General features: G+C 43.2%; 1 protein-coding gene across 5 annotated transcripts in view; it reads left to right on the top strand.

Moving 5' to 3' along the window:
- ODR4 (odr-4 GPCR localization factor homolog) overlaps nt 1-20,632 on the top strand; it is a 102,060-nt gene that overhangs the window by 4,604 nt on the left and 76,824 nt on the right. For 3 of the 5 annotated variants that reach the window (XM_068240158.1, XM_068240153.1, XM_068240155.1), the window contains exons 2-4: nt 8,561-8,688; nt 12,909-13,049; nt 17,060-17,155. In XM_068240158.1, coding sequence (XP_068096259.1) covers nt 8,593-8,688; nt 12,909-13,049; nt 17,060-17,155 — 333 coding nt within the window. In that variant the 5' untranslated portion in view covers nt 8,561-8,592. Of the gene's footprint in view, nt 1-155; nt 755-3,597; nt 3,682-8,560; nt 8,689-12,908; nt 13,050-17,059; nt 17,156-20,632 lie in introns of those variants that run through there. The other 2 variants (XM_068240156.1, XM_068240157.1) reach the window with 2 other exon arrangements.

The raw sequence follows: 20,632 nt of genomic DNA on the forward strand, positions 1-20,632 counted from the left end.
AAAGACTTAATGGGATGGATGCGCTCGGAGATGTCTTCAGCCATAAAAGAAATTAAGGATTCTGCTATAGCATCATCCTCATCAGCTGTAGCAGATCCTATGAAGGACATCCCCCCTTTGGAGGGCACTTCCCCTATGGAGGGCACTTCGGCTATTCCTGATGTCACTGTCCCTATACCTTCCCTATCTGTTCCTAAGAGAAAGAGGGGAGAGGATTCAGAGGAGTCAGAAAATTCTGGGGAGGAGGGTGAAATATCTTCCTTTGAAGAGATTTCCGCTGAGGATACATCTGATAGACCAGACAAAGGGCAGAAATTTGCTTTTTCTCCGGAGCTAATGAAGAATCTACTATCTGATATGCATACGGCTATGGGTATTACAGTTGAACAGAGAACTTTGACACCCTTGGATCAGATGTACGAAGGTTTGTCAGATCCCCAGTCCAGTTTTATCCCAGTTCATTCTTCTCTAAAAAATATGATTAAGAAGGAGTGGGATGAACCTGAAAAGAGAGCCTTTTGGCCTCGTTCATTAAATCGTAGATACCCGTTTTGTGCGGAGGACCAGAAATTCTGGGGTACATCTCCCAAGCTTGACCCATCTTTTTCCAGGGTGTCAAAGAAAACAGATTTGCAGTTCGAAAATTTTGGTAACCTAAAGGATCCAATTGACAAAAAAGCGGATAATCTCCTCAGAAGAGCATGGGAGTCCTCATCACTAACTTTTAAACCTGCAGTAGCTTCAACGGCAGTGGGTAGGTCCCTGAAATACTGGTTGATGGAAACACAGGACAAGATTGCTTCTGGTGTTCCTAGAGAGGAGATATTAAAGGACTTTCCTAAACTATTCAATTCCACCAATTATCTCACTGATGCAGCAGATGATACGGTGAAGTTGACAGCCAGGACCACGGCTTTAGTAAATTCTGCTAGACGTGGTATATGGGTAAAGACGTGGCAGGGAGATAACTCTTCCCGCTCTAAATTATGTAGTCTACCTTGTGAGGGGGAATTTCTTTTTGGCTCAAAGTTAGAGCAGACTTTAGAAAGAACTGCTGATGCTAAAAAGAATTTTCCTGTTAAAAGGAGGACCTTTCCACCCAAACGCTCCTTTCGTTCCTCTAAACCAGAACAAGACCCCAAGACTTCATCGAGAAAGAGATGGGGTCCAAGTAGGCCTCAGAAAGCCAAATCAAATTTTGCCCATACCTCCCAGCAAAATAAACAATGACGTCAGGATCCCGGTGGGGGAAAGACTGGCCCATTTTTACGAGCAGTGGCTCCTTCTTCCTCAAAATCTCTGGTTACAGAAAATTGTGTTGGAAGGGTATGCCATAGAATTTCAGTATCCCCCCCCCCCCCCCCCGCGAAGGTTCTGGGTAAATCAAATGCCAAAGACAGAAATTCAAACATTGGCATTACAAAACGAAGTGACTATGTTACTACAAAAAAGAGTTATCAGAGAGGTCCCATCATGCCAGAGGGGTCAGGGATATTATTCGCCGGTGTCACGGACGGTTGCGGGGCCGCAGGCGCGTCCTGTAACCGCCCGTGAAGAAAAAGCGATCGCACTTGATTCCCTGCATCGATTGCGCTTCAGATCGATAGAATCTGGGTTGAGTGTGTAGGGGCAGCTGCAGTCTGTTCTCAGCAGAGAGAGAGCACCAGCCTAAATGCTGGATGGCTCTTTTGATATGCTAATGAGCCTGAGCCTAATCTGCCCCGGAGAGTCCCTGGCTTCAAGCTGTGCTGATGGCCCATCCATCAGGTATAAGGTGACAAGCACCATGGCAGAAGCAATCTAGTTGGGGGAAAAACCAGACCCGCTGGCTCCCTCCCAGCAGGGGAGGTGACACCTAGCTGGCTGCCCCAAACTTCAAAGAGCCTTTGCCTGGGAATAACCTGAGTCTCATAGCATATCCATAACTTCCCAGATCTGTCATATTTCTGGGGTTCCTGAGATGGCAGCTTCGCCAAACGTGGGGGAAGTGTAGCATGAGCCTCGGTGCTGGTTCTGAGGAAGTTTCAGAACATTCTGAGGTAAGGACTGCCAGTTAGGCAGTTTGAAAGTGCCCTGATGATACCACAGGGGTCCCACCCCTCATGTCTGGTATCAGGGCGCTGGGTAAATCGAGACAGACCTGAAAATGTTAATAAATCTGCCCTGACCTGTACGGTTCTGTGAGATAGAGCCCATATATGGGTAGATATGATTTCTAGTCCCCAGGACAAGGGGAGGGCTCATCTCATCTTCTAAGGGGGTGTGTGGCTCCCCGCCCTCACTCCCTCCTACTGAATCAGGGGCATAAGAATGGCAGAGGAGCCAAACTCAGGGTCCTCCACCCTGAAAACATCTTGAACTCATCGGTGCCAGCTTGAGGATATGCTGGCATCCACCTGGTCTGAACTCTGAACTTTGATTGAAACCCAGAACTCTGTTTTTTCCCACAAAAAGGACATCTTTCCAGGAACTAAGTATTTTTCTCCCTTCTTTTATTTTTTTTATACTGGCTATTACTGTTTTAATAATTGTTGATTTTAATAATTGTCTGTATATATTAATTATTTATATTGCGTGAATTAACGACTTTCTCCAAGTCATTCACTGTCCGCTACCCTGCTTATCAGCACACACAGAACTGATCCCGGGTCTCTGAAGATACGCTACTGTTTGTTTGTTGTTGGCTAGACAGAATATCGTGTGTTTAACCGTTTTATTCGCAGGACTAGTCAGTTAGTGGGCTCCACGGTCCCATGGTAACCGCGGTGGTGGCAGTTTACTCTGAACCAGCGGGTGAAGTTGTAATCACCCGTGTCTCACAGGCTCCCTTCTGAGTTGGCTGCGGCTAATTCTTAACGGTTCCTGCGCATTGACTGCGACCAGAGTTCGCACGATCTGTGCGCTGGCACCGTTTAGAAGGCTAAGTGCGGTCAGCCACTAGGGCTCCTGTGACAGCCAGTCTTTCTTGTAAAAAAGCCTCAGGGGGAGTTCCGCTTCATCCTCAATCTGAAAGGGTTGAACAAAGCCGTAAAATATCGAAGATTCAGGATGGACAATATCACCTCTGTTATAAGTCTGTTACAGAAGGATTGCTTCCTGGCATCATTGGATCTCAAGGACGCCTATCTACACATCCCGATAGAGCTACAGTCTCAGCAGTTCCTAAGGTTTGCCATCAGCATTCAGAAAGAGGTAAGGCACTTCCAGTTTAACGCTTTACCTTTTGGATTAGCCTCGGCTCCTTGGTTGTTCACGAAGGTCATGTCCGAGGTCTTAGCTGTTTTGAGGAAAAGATCTATTAATGTCTTGGCCTACCTGGATGATCTTTTGTTTTGGGGTGAATCAGTAGATTCCTTGAAAATCCAGATTAATTCAGCTCTGGAATTGCTCCAATCTCTAGGATGGCTTATTAACTGGTCTAAATCATCTATTCAACCTAAACAGACTATGGAATATTTAGGTTTTGTTATTTCTACTTGTGATGAGAAAGTGTTTTTGCATCAGAGAAAGATAACTGATATTCTTAATACTGTTCTTTCTTTTCAGACCACAGGTGCCATTACGCTAAGAAGGGCTATGTCGGTTCTAGGCCTTCTAACCTCCTCCTTCCCTGCAGTCCAGTGGGGACAACTCCATTCAAGAATACTTCAAAATTGGATCCTAAAAAATTGGAACAGAAAGGTGACGTCCTTAGAAAGAAGGTTGCTAATTCCTTTCAGAGTAAAGGCAGCTCTCAGCTGGTGGCAGAATCCAGTACGTCTGTCCGAAGGTCGACCGTGGTTTTCTCCAGTCGAAAAAATCATGACAACAGACGCCAGCTCCTGGGGATGGGGGGCTCATATAGACTCACTACCAGCACAGGGTCGGTGGTCCACTTTGATGAAAGGAAGATCGTCAAACAGCAGAGAGTTACAGGCAGTATGGATGGGCCTACTTCACTTTCGCAATTACATCAGCCACTGTCATGTTCTAGTACGTTCAGACAACGCCAGTGTAGTGGCATACATCAACAGGCAAGGAGGGACGAAGAGTCACCTTTTATGGTCTCAGACCTCAAAGATCCTATTGTGGGCAGAGAAAAATTTAAAATCCATCAGAGCAGTGCATCTGAGGGGTGTAAACAATTATCTTGCGGATTACCTAAGCAGATCGGCTCTAAAGCAGGACGAGTGGGCCCTGAACTCGGAGGTTTTCCAGGAGATCTGCATGACATGGGCACATCCAGAAGTGGATTTATTTGCAAGGAGGAGCAACGCAAGGTGTCAACTCTTTTGTTCCCTATGGCCCCAGGACAGGCCATGGGCGATAGATGCCTTTTCGATAGATTGGAGTGTCAGACTAATGTATGCTTTTCCCCCTCTATCCCAAATTCCGAAGGTTCTCAGCAAGATTTGTCGAGACAGGGCTCGATTAATTCTGATAGTTCCGTTTTGGCCGAAAAGACCGTGGTTCAGTCTATTACAGAAGTTATCGATCAGTCCTCCGTTGCTTTTGCCTCAACGTCTGGATCTATTGCAGCAGGGGCCAGTTTTTCATCCAAATCTTCAGCAGATGCATCTCTCTGCATGGAACCTGAGTGGAACATTCTAAAATCTAGGGGGTTTTCAGATGGTCTTTCGGAAACCTTGATTCAAAGTCGAAAGAAAGTGACAAGAGTAATTTATCAGAAGGCCTGGCGAATCTATAATAGCTGGTGTTTGGAGAGATCTATGGATGTTCATTCATCGACATCAGTTTTAGAATTCCTGCAGGCAGGGTTTGAAAAAGGACTGAGTATTAGTACGTTAAAAGTTCAGACAGCGGCAATCAGTGTTTTCCTACAAAGAAGACTAGCCCAGGAGGAGTTCATTCTTCGTTTTTTTCAGGCAATTAACAGGGTTACGTCCAGTGTTGGTTCCGAGAACCCCGTCTTGGGATCTAAACATAGTCTTACAGGCTATGTGTGGTCCTCCCTTTGAGCCAATTGACCAAGTTTCGGAAAAACTGTTATCCTTGAAGATGGCATTTCTTCTTGCGATTACTTCGGCAAGAAGGGTAGGAGAGTTACAGGCTTTGTCAATTAAGCATCCCTACTGTATTATTTCAGAAGACAAGGTTACTTTGAGGCCAGATATTGCCTTCCTTCCAAAAGTAGTTTCAACTTTTCACAGAACTCAGGAGATATTTCTTCCTTCATTTTGCGAGAAACAGTCTAATGAGAAAGAAAAACAGCTTCATTGTCTGGACGTCAGAAGGTGTCTACTTCAATACTTGGAGAGGTCTAAATCATGGAGGAGGACAGATGCTTTGTTCATCCTGTTTGCTGGAAAGAATAGGGGGCTCCGTGCATCAAAGCCAACTATTGCTAGATGGATAAGACAAGCTATTCTAATGGCATATCAATCACAGGGTAAGGTCCTTCCAACATCTGTCAAAGCTCATTCTACAAGAAGTGTCGCAACCTCATGGGCAGAGAGGGCTGGAGCTTCCATCGAGCAGATTTGTAGAGCGGCTACCTGGTCCAGCCAGAACACATTTGTAAAACATTACAGACTAAATTTATTATCAAGTGGTGATCTAGCCTTTGGTAGAAAAGTTCTACAGGCAGTAGTCCCACCCTAATGAGAATTTTGTTTATCGTCTCAGAGGAGGGGTGCTGTCCCAGGGACGTTCTGGGAAAGACCACACTTACCTTCGGTAAGGTCTTTTCCAGTAGTCCAGGGGACAGCACCCCTACTTCCCACCCTATGTGGGAAACTATTAAGAAGAAATTTTGCAAGCATCGTATGGTGAGTCCGGGTCATCTTTGTTATTACTGAGGATCATTGTAAGTGGCTTGTATTTATACATGTACTGCTGTCCATTATGCAAATTTGTTTGTTTAATAGCTTCCTGTCCAGAATTGGGAGGGGAGACAAGTCTCAGAGGAGGGGTGCTGTCCCCTGGACTACTGGAAAAGACCTTACCGAAGGCAAGTGTGGTCTTTCTTATGTAAGAAGGGGCCAGGGGGAAGTTTTTTATCTTCCAGAGGCTTCCCACATCCTCCTGGAGACCTGCATTGCTGCGTGCGGGCCCTGCAACATATCCAACAAGAGCTTTATAGATTTGTTGGCATGGCTAGCCATGCTCCCTGCAGTGTACAATCAAATGCCACCTGCAGGTGTATGTCTGCGCCTTCGCAGTAAGCTAAAGCGGCTTGTACTTGACTTGGATATTTTCTTCAGCATTGGAAAGGCAGTTGATCTGGGAAAGCGCATGTTATTATTTATATAGCTTTAAAGAGTACAATGAATAATTAATTTCACTAAGGCCGGGTTTCCACTGCTGCGAATCCAGGCCGTTTCCCCGCCCACGAGTTCGGATGGATTTCAGCAGCCTATAGAAGTCTATGAGAGCCATCCGAATTCGTGGCCGAGGAAAAATCTGAGGCCCTGCAGCATAATTTCGTCCGTAGCTGTCCGAATCCCATAGCCGTGCATAGCACGGCTAGAGGGATTCGGCTGCGAGAGGCAACAGCTGTGCCGGCATCGCGTCTCGCAAGACGCATGCCGCCGCACAAATGGAAACCTAGCCTAACTGTCAAATGAATTCACAGTTTAGTGGTTCTACTATCAGAGATGAATTAAGATGCAATTGAGCCCTAGGCAAGGTAGTAGATTTGGGGCCCCCTTGTGGTCTTTATGGGAAGCTGAAGTGGAGAAAGGACAGAGAAGGTGGCTTCTGGGCCTCTTGACAACCACTAGGCCTCAGGCTCCTACCTAGGTTGCCTGGTGGATGATCCTGTTCTGCCTACTATAATTATAATCTGTTTTACCCACCACTGACTAGGGCCAATGTGGGGGAAGTCAGTAAAAGCGGACCACAACTCTTGCACAGGAGATGGAAAGCACTGAGAAATACACCCTGTGTCTACCCTGTGTATGTTTATAGAGAATAGCCTGTCTAATTCTGTGTTCTCACTAAGTAATGAGGTAGTGTAGTTTGAGATCCCAGCTGTCTGCTGAGTTGTGAGCTAATATATAAACATAGGAGGTTAACCTTTCTGTGCTCTCAGTAGAATCTCAGTAAGAGTTCTATAAGCTGTAACAAGGAAATGTTTTGCTTAAAGAGACTCCGTAACAAAAATTGCATCCTGTTTTTTATCATCCTACAAGTTCCAAAAGCTATTCTAATGTGTTCTGGCTTACTGCAACACTTTCTACTATCACAGTCTCTGTAATAAATCAATGTATCTTTCCCCTGTCAGACTTGTCGGCCTGTGTCTGGAAGGCTTCCAAGTTCTTCAGTGTTGTGGTTCTGCTATGAACTCCCCCCTCCAGGCCCCTCTGTGCACACTGCCTGTGTATTATTTAGATTAGGGCAGCTTCGCTCTTCTCTCTTATCTTTTACAAGCTGGATAAATGGTCCTCTGAGCTGCCTGGGCTTTTACATACTGAGAAATTACAGACAAGGGCAAAGCTGTTTGCAGGAAGACAAGAGCAGCCTGAAACTTCAGTGCATGAGAACTGCAGGGGGAAAGAAACACACAAATGATCTCTTGAGATTCAAAAGGAAGGGTGTATACAGCCTGCTTGTGTATGGATGTATTTTCTATGTGTGGACATACTGTATATCAACCTACTTCCTGTTTTGGTGGCCATTTTGTTTGTTTATAAACAAACTTTTTAAAACCGTTTTTAACCACTTTTAATGCGGCGAGGAGCGGCGAAATTGTGACAGAGGGTAATAGGAGATGTCCCCTAACGCACTGGTATGTTTACTTTTGTGCGATTTTAACAATACAGATTCTCTTTAATACTATGAGCAAGTTTTGTAGGTAAGCTCCCATACTACATGAAAGTGGTAAAACTGGTCAATCAAAATTGGATGTGTGTACACACCCTTATCTTTACCATGGTCCTTTGCCAGCCTCCTAGCCATGGGTTGTTTGGTTTGTTTCCAAAAGCAGATGGGGTCTTTGGAATCAGATTCCATAAACTGAAAAGTGAAAGTCAAAAGATTTGTCCACTGACTTCACAGCCCTGGTCACAGGAACACAGGGAAAGTTTAAAAAAAATTTCAGTTGCCATCCCATAATGATGTGCTTTTTTCTTACTAGGCGGATGACGGCTGAACCACAGTGGCATTTGGTAGCCTAAAGGCACTCAACAAACTCTATTGAAATAACTAGTATGTACTTTACCTGCAGTAGGCAACATGCATAGGTTAGTTACTTAGCTTGGTTACTTGTTATTAATTTCCTGTTAAAAAAATAAAACTCTATTTCATAGTTCTGAACCTAACAAATAATCACTTTTTGTAGCCACTTGCATCAGATCAGAAACTACAGTGACTTTCTAACTGCTGTAAGCAAAACTAATAGTGGGAACACCTGTCTTGACAATAGACAAAAGTAGGATTTTCTCTCCTGTTATTATTAACATCCTGGTGTAGTTTCTGAGTCAGGAAATAGGCAGTAGCTCTGACAGACTTTTTCCCCAGACTATTTAGAAATCAAAACAAACTATAGGCTAGAGTTCCTCTTCAGCTAAATTTGTTCCACAACAAATATTTTCATAGGTTCCATTTCTTTGTTTTACAGATTTGTAACATTTTATTGAATTGAACATAAACATGGGGAGAAGTTATTATGTTGACGAAACAGTTGAGAAGTACTTGAAAGCCCTTCAGCAGAATAAATCTTTTGTCACTGGACTCCTTATAGGACAGGTAAGTGGAACAAGTGGTTGCTACTAATGATTTTGGTGATAAAGGTGTTTGCTCTATTAGCATATTTTGTTTTTAAATATTGTAATTTGTGTTTTAATGCTTTTGGGTTCTTTGGTAAGACTAATGTTAAAGGACCTGTGGCTTACAAGTGACATAGCTAATGGAAATGTACAGAATATGGCAAATTATGTTAGCTTTGGAACTGAGCTTTTCAAATTCCAAAATATATGCATAACTGTGCTTGCTGCAACTGTACACCTATCCATACAGGCTTACAGGATATATTTGGCTCATAACTAAACAAATCATCTAAAGCTTAGTAATCACCTTATCAATCTTTAGTTCTTTTGTAGTTCTTTTGTAGAATCTTATCTTACATTTAGAAGGCAGATACATCAATGGGTGAATGTCTGTAATGTGGAAGTTTTTTTATGCTTCCAAACCCAGTACAGTTAAAAAAAAAAAGTTCAATTTGCTTTTTTAATCCTAGCCTGCACTATACAAATGTGAGACACCTGTGCGAACCAGGCCTTAATCTCACAGTGGATTTTTGTACTGATTTTAACAATATATTTTGCATATCACCAGTTAGTGTTGTACAAGCAAACACATGTCATCTGCAGATCCTCAGACCTGTTATCAAGCCCCCACTGCAATCCTTTTTATTTATTTTGTCACAACTTGATCTAATACCAGTAGAAATAATGATGGTTAGCGAAGGCAACACTGGTGAATACCTGAGTTTACAGCGAATCTATTACTAACTTTCCTCATAGGGGCCTTCACAATCTTGAATTATGTTTTAATCTTTACAATGATCCCATATTTCTAAGATACCTTCTCTTTTCTATTGACATAGTGAAATGTTTATTCAAAGTCAATAAAAATCAGATACTCTAGTCTATACTGTAATCCAACCCGTTATTAACTGCTTGCTCCAGTACTAGTATGTAGAGCAGGGGTAGGGAACCTTTTTGGCTGAGAGAGCCATAAACACGACATATTTTAAAATATAATTCCGTGAGAGCCATACAATAACTAAATGCAAGGAAATGTGTGCATTTTATGCAAGACCAACACTTTAAAGTGCAATAAGTGTCTGAATTCTTTTTAATAACGTTGTTATGCTGTTGCTAACAGTTAGCAACTGCATAACAACATTATTAAAAAGAATTCAGAGACTTATTGGTTACCTAATGCAGCAATGTTTCACCAGAAATTAATCGTAAAGTGGGCAGCATTTTACCAGAAATTAATCGTTAAGTGGGCAGCATTTCACCATAAAATAATAGGAAAGTGGGCAGCATTTCAGCACAAAATAATCGTAAATTGGGCAGCAGTGACCAGAAAATAATCGCAATGTGGGCAGCATTCACCAGAAAATAATGGGAGCGGCAGGTTAGGGTGTGGAGAGGTAGGTCAAGGTGCTGGGCGGGCAGGTGATATTGCTTGTTGGGGGGGGGGGGTAGTGAGGTGCTGGGTGGGCAGTGTGCAGGGTGGGTAGGTGATGGGGGGTAAACAGGTGAGGTGCTGGGTGGATGGGGGAAACAGCTGAGGTGCTGGGTGGGTAGGTGATATTGCTTGGAGGGTGGGTGGGGGAAACAGGTGAGATGCTGGACAGGCAGCTGATATTGCTTGGTGGGTGGGTGGGTGGGGGGAAACAGGTGAGGTGCTGGGTGGGTAGGTGATATTGCTTGGTGGGTGGGGGAAACAGGTGAGGTGCTGGGTAGGTAGGTGATATTGCTTGGTGGGTGGTGGGGGGGGGGGAAACAGGTAAGGTGCTGGGTAGGTAGGTGATATTGCTTGGTGGGTGGGGGAAACAGGTGAGGTGCTGGACAGGCAGCTGATATTGCTTGGTGGGTGGGGGAAACAGCTGAAGTGCTGAGTTCATAGGTGATATTGCTTGGTGAGTGGTGGGGGGGAATAGGTGAGGTGCTGGGTGGGTAGGTGATATTGCTTGGTGGGTGGTGGGGGGGGAAACAGGTGAGGTGCTGGGTGGGTAGGTGATATTGCTTTGTGGGTGGTGGGGGGGGAATAGGTGAGGTGCTGGGTGGGTAGGTGATATTGCTTGGTGGGTGGTGGGGGGGAAACAGCTGAGGTGCTGGACAGGCAGCTGATATTGCTTGGTGGGTGGGTGGGGGGGAAACAGGTGAGGTGCTGGGTGGGTAGGTGATATTGCTTGGTGGGTGGTGGTGGGGAAACAGGTGAGGTGCTGGGTAGGTAGGTGATATTGCTTGGTGGGTGGCTGGGTTGGGGGAAACAGGTGAGGCGCTGGGTGGCAGGCTTTATAATGCTAACACTCACCAGCTTCCAGTCAGCTTCACCGCGGAGTTCCACAGCGCGGGCTCGGCTGACGTAATCACTGGCCGCAACTCACTCAGGCCTCCAGTCCCTGCATGCCGCGTCACTATGGGGGCGGAGCTACAGTACGCTGGCCGCGGCGGCTGGAGGAGGCGGCATGTGAGGGGAGACGGACATGTAAATAAACGCCGGGCAAGGAGGAGGCGGCGGTGCACTCTGAATTTAAAAGTAAACAAAGTCTCTCTGGCCGCTCCGTCACACGTGTTTTAGCGAGCCAGAGAGCCATATGCGGGGATCAAAAGAGCCATACTGTAGACTATAAAATATAATGTGATTGGTTGTTATAGGTTGCTGCAAAAGTACTCAATTGAAGTGCCCACTGACAGTATAATTTTCAGAGAGGAATCGCTTGAGCGATCAGATCAATGCGATTGAATTGGCAGAAAATAAACCTTGTTGATGTCCCAAATCGACTGTGAATGATTCTAATGGTGCTTGTTAGATGACAATATAGTAGATCATAAAAATGTTTTTAAAATTAATTGTGGTGGATAGAAAGTACAGATTTGTTTGTTGGTAGTAAAATAATTGATGCATGCTGACATTTTTTATTTTTTTGGGGATCCCATTGATCTGATCGTTTGGGCAATTGTTCACTGAAAATTGTACTGTTAGTGGGCACCTTTAGTGGTATCATTTTGCATGATAAAAGGGTATAATCTTACTGTATGTCTTTGGGCACCTAAGCACTACTATTTGATTTTAAAACCTTACAGTTTGAACATATTTATTCCGTTGTTTCAATAACTGTGTCATGGTTTAGTCTGACTGAAGTTTTTCACGTGTTCAGAATCTTACACTAAGCATAATATTGATTTAATTAAGAAAAAAAGATAATTTTGCCTGCACAGACTAATTCACATGATGTATATTTTTATTGTAACTTGCTTATGCTAAATTATTTTTATAGGGTTCGTTGTATGATTTTTTTTTTTTAAATTGATGTTTTAAAAGGAGGTATAGGTAACATTAAAGCAGAAGCCACCCACTGCAATTTTTGAGCTTGGATGGAGTTGGGTGCAGTTATACTGGCCAGTGGCCATTGGCAGATCTGCTTGATTAAAAAAATAGTCCTGTGAAACTTTTTTCCTGATTGTGCTGTAATTTGTATACATTTAGTCAGTAGGCTACTTACTCCCATAAATGTCCACAGTGTTTTGTTTAGTTGGAAGCTGTAAATGAAAAGTGAGTGTGGGGTAGGCATAAGTAGGGCTCTTCCAGTACGTAGATCTACCAATGAGCCAATGTTTCGGTATGGATGTGTATGGCAGGCATACCTGAACTTATTTCCACCAAACTGCTTAATATCTGTTAGTGCATCTCTTCCTTAAGCTGTTTTTACACTTGTGCTGATCCTATGGCATGGCAGCCTGAAATGGGTTCACTGCACTGCACGAATCAGTATTTTAAATGATCCTGCTGCAGAGTGCACTGACAGGGTCATATGCATAGGCCCGCCCCGTTCAGTGATGTACTCCTTGCTGGACAGGAAGTATGTCACTGGGATTCCCGTCGGTCCGTGAATGCATACCGTGGCACACTGCGCTTCGTTATTTACACTTCGCGTCGCATAGACTTGCATTACTGCATAATCCATGCGGTAGGCACGGATCATGTGATAATCCACTGTTGACTTTGCAACACGATTGTGATAATTTGACTACTTCCGCCACACCTCGTCACATTAAGTATGAAAGTATCCATAGACTTTCATTGACCTAGCGGCCTCTTGTGGTAAAATTGCTTACTGAAACACCATAATGTAAAAAAGCACTTAAAGTTTTTTAGAGATATCTAGCTAAAATGCTTAATTTTTTTTGCCATTCTTGTGTATCTTAACTTGATTGTTTCCTCTTCAGTGCTCATTGCAGAGGGATTATGTTGTGCTGGCTGTTCAGACCCCTCAGAAAGAAGATCAACAGAAAGTGGCAGAGCAAAAAGACAGTTCACAAAAATTTAATGAAATTGATGAAGAATGGTTTTGTATCCATGCCAAACAGGTGTGTTCAAATTTAAGAATGAATACATACTCATAATCCTAAACAAAGGAGTATACTACCTCTTTCCACTGACTTATGGATCTTTTTATTTCCTGTATTTGTATTGCTCCATCTTATTCTGCAGTACTGAGTAAATGTATACCAGGTGAATCCTCCCTCACCTATTGTAAGGCTGTTTTACACAAAAAGTGGTATCAGAGGATGTGCATTGCTTGGCACCACTACACACCTCAGCTAGCTATGCATTGCGATTTGTCCCCACTCCGTGTAATTCATTTGGGCCACATATCTCTGGCCTGCTATAATACTACTGGTTGTCCTTTCCATTCAATGCTGCAGAACAACATTGTTGTAAATATGCATATTGTTTTCAATAGGGAACCCTGACAAGCAGCAGTGTGGATACAGATACAGAGTGTTGTACATGTCTCAGCAATGTTAACAGCCCTAAAAGCAAACTTGTATAGGATAGCATGATAAATAAATGTGAGCAAAGCCTGGATGCTACAGCCTTGTCACATCAGCACTGCACACTATACTCATTAAAAACCTCAATGAATTACAGTATTTAGCTTTTTTTTTCTTTACTGGAAGCCCAGACACACCCCCTTTCATCACTACCACACCCTTTCCCAATTAATGCAAGGCTACCACCACCACCCTTCCTTACCACCCCCTGGTCACCTGGTAATGACATTGCCTGGTCTCTACCAAGACTTGCTGTAATGCTGGGGATACACAGTACGTTTCTGTACTGTGTATCGACCAGCTGATAATATTCAGCTGGCCCGATCATGCCGCTCAACCCGCGCCCGCTCGATTCCCGCCGGCGGACAATGGCAGGGAATCGAGCGGTAATAAAGAAGCGCCGGTGGGGACGAGCGGCAATCGATCTGCGCGCACGCGCGGGGATGCGCCGGCATCGAGCCGCTGGCTCGATCCAGCGCATAAAGCGAGCCGTGTATGCCCAGCATAACAGCCTCCGTGCGGCCAAGATGATGTCAGGTGCGGTGGGGGAGGAGGGAAATAGTGGTGTGGGTGTAGGCAGAGTCTCATCAAACTATGGAGGTTGTTGGGGCTTAGCAGAGCCCTGCAAATTGAATATAGTAGAAAGACCAGTGGTACACTGAAGTATATCTAAAACAATGTTTTATTTATCCACTAACAGTGTTTAACATCCTCAAATGCAACAAATATAAAAGCACACAAATTGGTGGTAGAACACCAATGATCCCAATACGCATAAAACCACTAGTATGCATAAAAAAAAATCAATGTTTTATTGGAAATCAAAGTTCACAAATATAATAGACATAAATAGTCTTATAAAAGCCTTTCTCTGTATTATTCAGATGTTTGCCTTCTTAAAACAGAAGGTATTTGTGATAATTCAGGTTGGAGTGAGCATTTGAGGTGTCCCACAGTGCATCACTGCTGAATATGTTAATTATCTCTTTGTTGTCCCTGATAGCTAAACACACTTCCAGAACCGCTGGAATGCAATCAGGTGTCAGCTTGTTAACATTACAGAGCCAAACGAATCCAACTCGCATACAGTCTGTTTCGGATTGGTTGATTTTCACCCGTGCATGGCATGGTTTAACATGGCTCTATACTGTAGGACTTGAAGCACCCAGAGTTGCATATTACCCAGCAAGCTCATGGTGAACCAGAACTCCTAGGAGTGTGTAAGGGACTAATAGAGACCAAAATACCTCCCTAACAGCTTCATATTCATTGCATATTCGGCAGTGATGCAATGTGGGACGCCTCAGAGCTCACTCCAACCTGAATACTCGCAAATACCCTCTGTTTTAATAAGGCAAATGCCTTTTTTTATTTTCATATCATCTTAGTAAGGAGGCTTTTTGGTCTCTTTCAGCCCCTTACACACTCCTAGGAGTTCTGGTTCACCATGAGCTTGCTGGGCAATCTGTAATTCTATATTATTTGAGTAACTACAGTATATTAGTTAGACTCCCTAAGAATCCCTAATGTAACTAGTAAATTAAGCCAATCATTTACGAGTATATAAGTAACGTACAGGTGTACATCCCAAAGATGGGCATATGCACACATTATAAGCTGTAAAGCTGTATGTATAGGAATCCCCACTGATCTACTTCCTGTGTGCTTGTTTATTTCTTTACAGAGCCCTGTTTGTGATAGTGCTGAAGAGATAGTAAGCCTGTATACTGTATGCTATACCAAAGCAGTGACCCAGTACAGAGTCTTAACCTTATAATGGGACACAGGAAGGCTACTTCCCCATTTGTACATTGGTGATCACGTTTTCAAAGGACATCAGAAGCGCATAGACTGCACTTATGATGTTTCCATCCATGTGTTGCGATTCAGTATTTAGAATCACAATACATGGTTACATTTTTTGTAGATCAGTATGCCGGGAGTGTGAATTGCTGCAGGCATAGTGACGCATGAGCATGGACGGTATCAGTTTTACCCTCCATCGAGCATTGCAAAGTTAGTGGAGGAAGAGGTGTAAATGATATCAGATTGGGTTTCTGCTAAGATCTAATATTGAGTGGTGTATTGTGGTAAATAGCACAGATAGATATCAGTGGTTGGCCACATCTAGTAATGTTTGCCCAGCTTTACAGAGGGCTTTGTAGCCAGTTGTTACTTCCTATAGAACAAATATTTGCTGCACAATGTATCCCCAGCGATTTATCGCTCGTTTGACATATGTCTTACCACGCAGCTACATTGCTTTCTGCTGTGGTTGTTTGATGAAATACAGACCTCTTACTGCAAGTGTGGAAGAATTTTCTTTGAATGCAGACAACCAGAAGAATTAGAATTGGCAAGCTGGCTGAGAAACCACCTATTAGAGATTTCTTCTGAGCATACAGGTAGTTCCCAAATTACGAACAACCCACCTATACAAACAGCACGAAAATGGGAACAAGTAAGAAAAAAAATGTCAAAAAGACCTTGTACTTTTTAAAGAGGAGCTGTTAGGTATAAGGTCTCAGAGAAAATAAACACATATATCAGTAGCTAAAGATTGGCTGTACTTACATTACATATGCATTTCACTGTCCACGTTTGGATTTCACAGAATTTGTATATAGTATATGCAGAGATAGATGCTCCTGACAGCTCATGGCAGGCTCCATGTTTTTCTGTCAAATGTGTCGTCATGTCCTGCCTGCTTCCTGATCACAGATAAGCTCCTACTTGAACAACACAGTGTGCAGTGAATATTAATGAGCCATGTGGCTAGGAACAATAGCTGACTCCTGCAGAGTACTCTGCCCCGAGATTTATCAGTGCTACACGCTGGACTGATTAGAAGCTTCTGTAACGTCTCGTTAGCAGCCGAGGGGAGGGCCCCAGAATGCTTTGCAGTTTAGTATGCGGCTTGCGTCCTTATGGGTCTATAACAGACTTGCTGATAAGCACACATCAAAGGTAACTGAGATTTTTATCTTCACTAATGGCTTTTGGGCTTCCTTCTAAACTGTTTAACACAGGAGAATAGAGGTTTAAATTAGCTTCTGCAGCCTGACAGTTACTCTTTAAGAAAATCCATTTTAAAAAAAACTCAAAGAAATTTTTTTTTTAAAACTCTATCATATGACATTTTGCTGCAGTACACTACACCCAATTAGTGAGTTCTGCGTACATGTTTTACACATTTTAAAGCAAGCCTTAGATCCAGCTCTGGAACAGAAGGCGGCACAAAGGTTGGAAGAGGTGGTACAGAGGGACACAGTGGTGGCAGAGGGACACAGTGGAGGCACAGATAGCACAATGGGGGACACTGAAGGAAAACGGCAAAGGTGACAGTGGGGGGCTGCAGAGATGGCACTTAGGAGGAACAGAGGTAACACAGAGGGAGGCACGGAGGAGGTACAGGGGACAGAGTTCCGACTTGAGAATGGATTCAGGTTAACAAACTTATCCCATTCATTAATCAGGGATTACTTGTATTCTAACGTATCCTTCATCTAAGAAAGTATAACTTTACTATGTTATATCTGCAGGTAAGCCGAATGCTTCCTGGTGGTCTTCTGCTGATTGGAGTATTCATTGTGACTCCTCCAGACCTTTCCAAGGAGTCTCCAAATGTTTTAAGAAAGGTAGGTTAAACTATGTCTGTAGATTATGCACAGCTAGTCTTATATGTATTTAAGAGCACTAAATATTTTGTAAAAACCCTGTAGCTTTTGCAAAGTTCAAAAGGAAAATACGTACTGCACCAACTCAAAGCTCCTTCTATCCGCCTCATCAACCTCCAGCTGCCTGATCACCTGCCCCCCATTCAGTCTGAAACCACTAGAGACTGACAATCATGATAGGCTAGTAGTCATCAGAAAGGCATGGCTGACAGAGAAATCACTCTCCCCCCTTTATACCACGAGACTAAAGGAGGAGTGTTTTAGGCTGACTGGTTGTGAGCAGGTGGGAGTCAGTCACTGAGGATGTTTGGATTAGTTTCTTCTTTTTTATTCTCCAAAAAATACCTTTTTTTAACAAAATGTATGTCCAGTTGATGGGCAAAATGATTGAGAATTTTGATTTTTAAATTTGATTTATATCAAATAATTTTGATTGTGAACACCACCTATCCAAATTTTTATATGATTCAATATCAATTGCTAAAAAGATCAACCTATGAACCTATGAACAAAATATGTCCTTGACAATCGATATTCATAGCTAATCCAGCATATCGACTACTGATACTCTTAACCAATTTGAACACATTACTGGTTTAAAATATTCAGTCATTTGTTAAAAGAAAATGTGACTGTTAATGGCCACCCCAAGCCTTAGATCACTATGATGGATCAGCGGTAACCATTTTGACAGATGCAGTAGCGGATCCATTTCCCATTTTCATTAGTCCATCCTTTGATGTCTGTTCTTCACATTGCAGTGTGATGTCCCATTTTTCTCCATTATGCTGTTCTCCCAGGACATGATCCTGTTTTCAGGGTTGTGGAGTCGGTACAAAAATCATCCGACTCCTCAGTTTATTGAAACCAACGACTCCGACTTAATATAATAATGTATTTTTTTGCATATAAGAAAACACATTTTCGAACAAACACATTGAAGTCGGCATGAGAAAACATATTTTGCACATAAGAAAACTCTCTTTCGTACAAATGCATTGAAGTCTATGGGCACAAGGAAACACATTTTCCATCAAGGCTGGTCAGAGCTAGCCTTACTTGGTTCCCTTGTCACTATCTCCTTTGCTGCTGCTGCCCCATCCTTCGCTCACACCTCCATTACCATTCTGTTCATATAAGCATGTGATGATGCAGCCTGTGCCCTAGTGAGAGAGTATATTGCTCTGCCAGGCTGTTTCAGTCCTTATGCTCCATCCACTGCACAAGTGTGAGGGCAGGGGAGCAATTGCAGATTTGCTGACAGGCTTACCCTGCAGACCATTTAAATAGCCAGGTGCTGTTTGGGTTTAAAGAGACACTGAAGCAAAAAAAATTTATGATATAATGATTTGTATGTGAAGCACAGCTAAAGGTGGCCATACATGGTACAATTTTTCATTTTTTTTCGATTAGATAATTTAGTTCGATTATTCCTTTAGAGTGAATATAAAGATTTTTCCAGCATGTCCAATCAGATTTTTCGCGAAAAAAACGGGATAATCGTTCGAATTTCTTGATCGAAAAAAAAAATATTTTCAACTTTCATTCAATTCGATCATTTAGATCGAATAAATGGGAAAATCAAACATTTTTATTGTATCGTGTATGGGCACCATATGCAGTAAAACGTTAGGAGCAGAGACATAAGTTTAATATTGTTTCCAGTTAAAGAGGAGCTGTCAGCCATACTATCTCAGAAAAAAACACATATATACTGTAAGTAGATAAATACTTGCTCTACTTACATAATAAATGTATTGCACTATCTATGTTTTGAATTTAGTTATTTTTCTACAGTATACAAATAGAAAATCCTTCTTAATGGTTTTCACATTTTAAGTGGGACTATTTTGAAGCCAATGCTGATGTAATTTCCTCCCTTAGTCTCCTCAGCCTGATTTACCCGCCCTTCACTATAGAAACTGCATTGTCTTAGCATGAGAAATACTGGCCACTCAGAGAGGAACAGAGGTGTGTGTGTGGGGGGGGGGGGGGGGGGGGACAGGAAGGAGAGAGGCTTCAGTCAATCAGGCTGCATTAGTTAAGTCTGAGGGGAATTAGTGAAGCAAAAAAGGACAACCCAGCATGCCCTGCAACTTCTTTTTTGTATACCAAATTTTGTGTGTACCATATAGTGTGTCAGGTAAACTGGGGAATGATAATTTATCAACAAGAAAAGTAATAGTGATTTTAACTTTTGGATTGCCTGGTTAGCATCCTCATTACTTGTTTACCAGATAAAAATAAAGAATTGATTTTTGATTTTATGCTCGACAGTTAAACTTTAAGCACTTGCCAACCTTTGTGTTTTTATTTAATTTTTTGGAAGTATTTGTGGGTGATTTCCCTGTTGAGGGTATTAGGGGGGCTGCCTGCACTGCTCCCAACCCCCTTGGATGTAGCTTGAGAGTGGTGGTTCCAGGCGGTGTTAGCTGTCCACCTCCATTTTGAAGCTTAGAGCAGCCCACAGGTAATATAGCTCCCAAGTCACATAGTAGTGGTTAGGAGGGGGCATGAGACAAACTGCACAGTGTCCATGCTAATCACATAATTGCATTACGTGTAACTGCAGTCTCATTAGACTTGTACACGCGAGCAACATATCTGCCCGATTGTCATCTGATTTTGGTTTGTTGGACGACAATCAGGCGTGTGTATGCATGGCAAATGACTAGACGAGCGACTGATAACAGACGGTTTGCCCGATCCATCCTGCGGATCAACTCACATGACTGATGGGCTGATATCCTCAGTCATGTTGTGGAGTTGGTCATGCACTTTGTTGGACATTTGCACATGCACTTTGTTGGGTGTGTACACACGCCTTTACTAAGACAGAGGAGTGTTAGATCTGGTACTGCAGATGCACTTTCTGTGCCTTTACATTTGCTGACAGGCTTACCCTGGACATCATTTAAATAGCCAGGTGCTGCTTGGGAGTGAGCACTTGGCATCCCTTATGTTTGTATACTGTATGTGAATCAGGCCTTGCAGTGATAGAGTCCCCAGTTCAAATCCTGGCCAGGACACTGTGTATTGAGATTCTGTGTTATCCTCATGTTCGCATGGGTTTCCTTCCGGTAAGGCTGAAAGATTTTCGTCTTTAAACCGAAAATCGTGATCGGGGCAAGACGACGTTGGGATTGTCAAAGTGGCAGTTTTGCAGCGGTTTTCACCTCCAATGGTACCTGCTCTGCTCTGCTTCTGGCCCCCTCCTCCTCTCCCGGCCAACTCCTCCAGAGGGGGCCAAGAGAGGAGGAGGGGGCTGGGAGTGGAGCAGGTACCAGCAGCGGCAAGGGGGAAACTAGAGGGTCTGCCTATATACACTAAAGGAGGATCTGGCTGTATACACTAAAGGGGGGGGGATCTAGATGGCTATCTTGAACTGTGGCACCTATACACTGGCTAACCTGTACTGCGGCACCTATACACTGGCTA

This window comes from Hyperolius riggenbachi, chromosome 6 (assembly GCF_040937935.1).
Source record: "Hyperolius riggenbachi isolate aHypRig1 chromosome 6, aHypRig1.pri, whole genome shotgun sequence".
In the NCBI taxonomy this organism is placed as follows: domain Eukaryota; kingdom Metazoa; phylum Chordata; class Amphibia; order Anura; family Hyperoliidae; genus Hyperolius; species Hyperolius riggenbachi.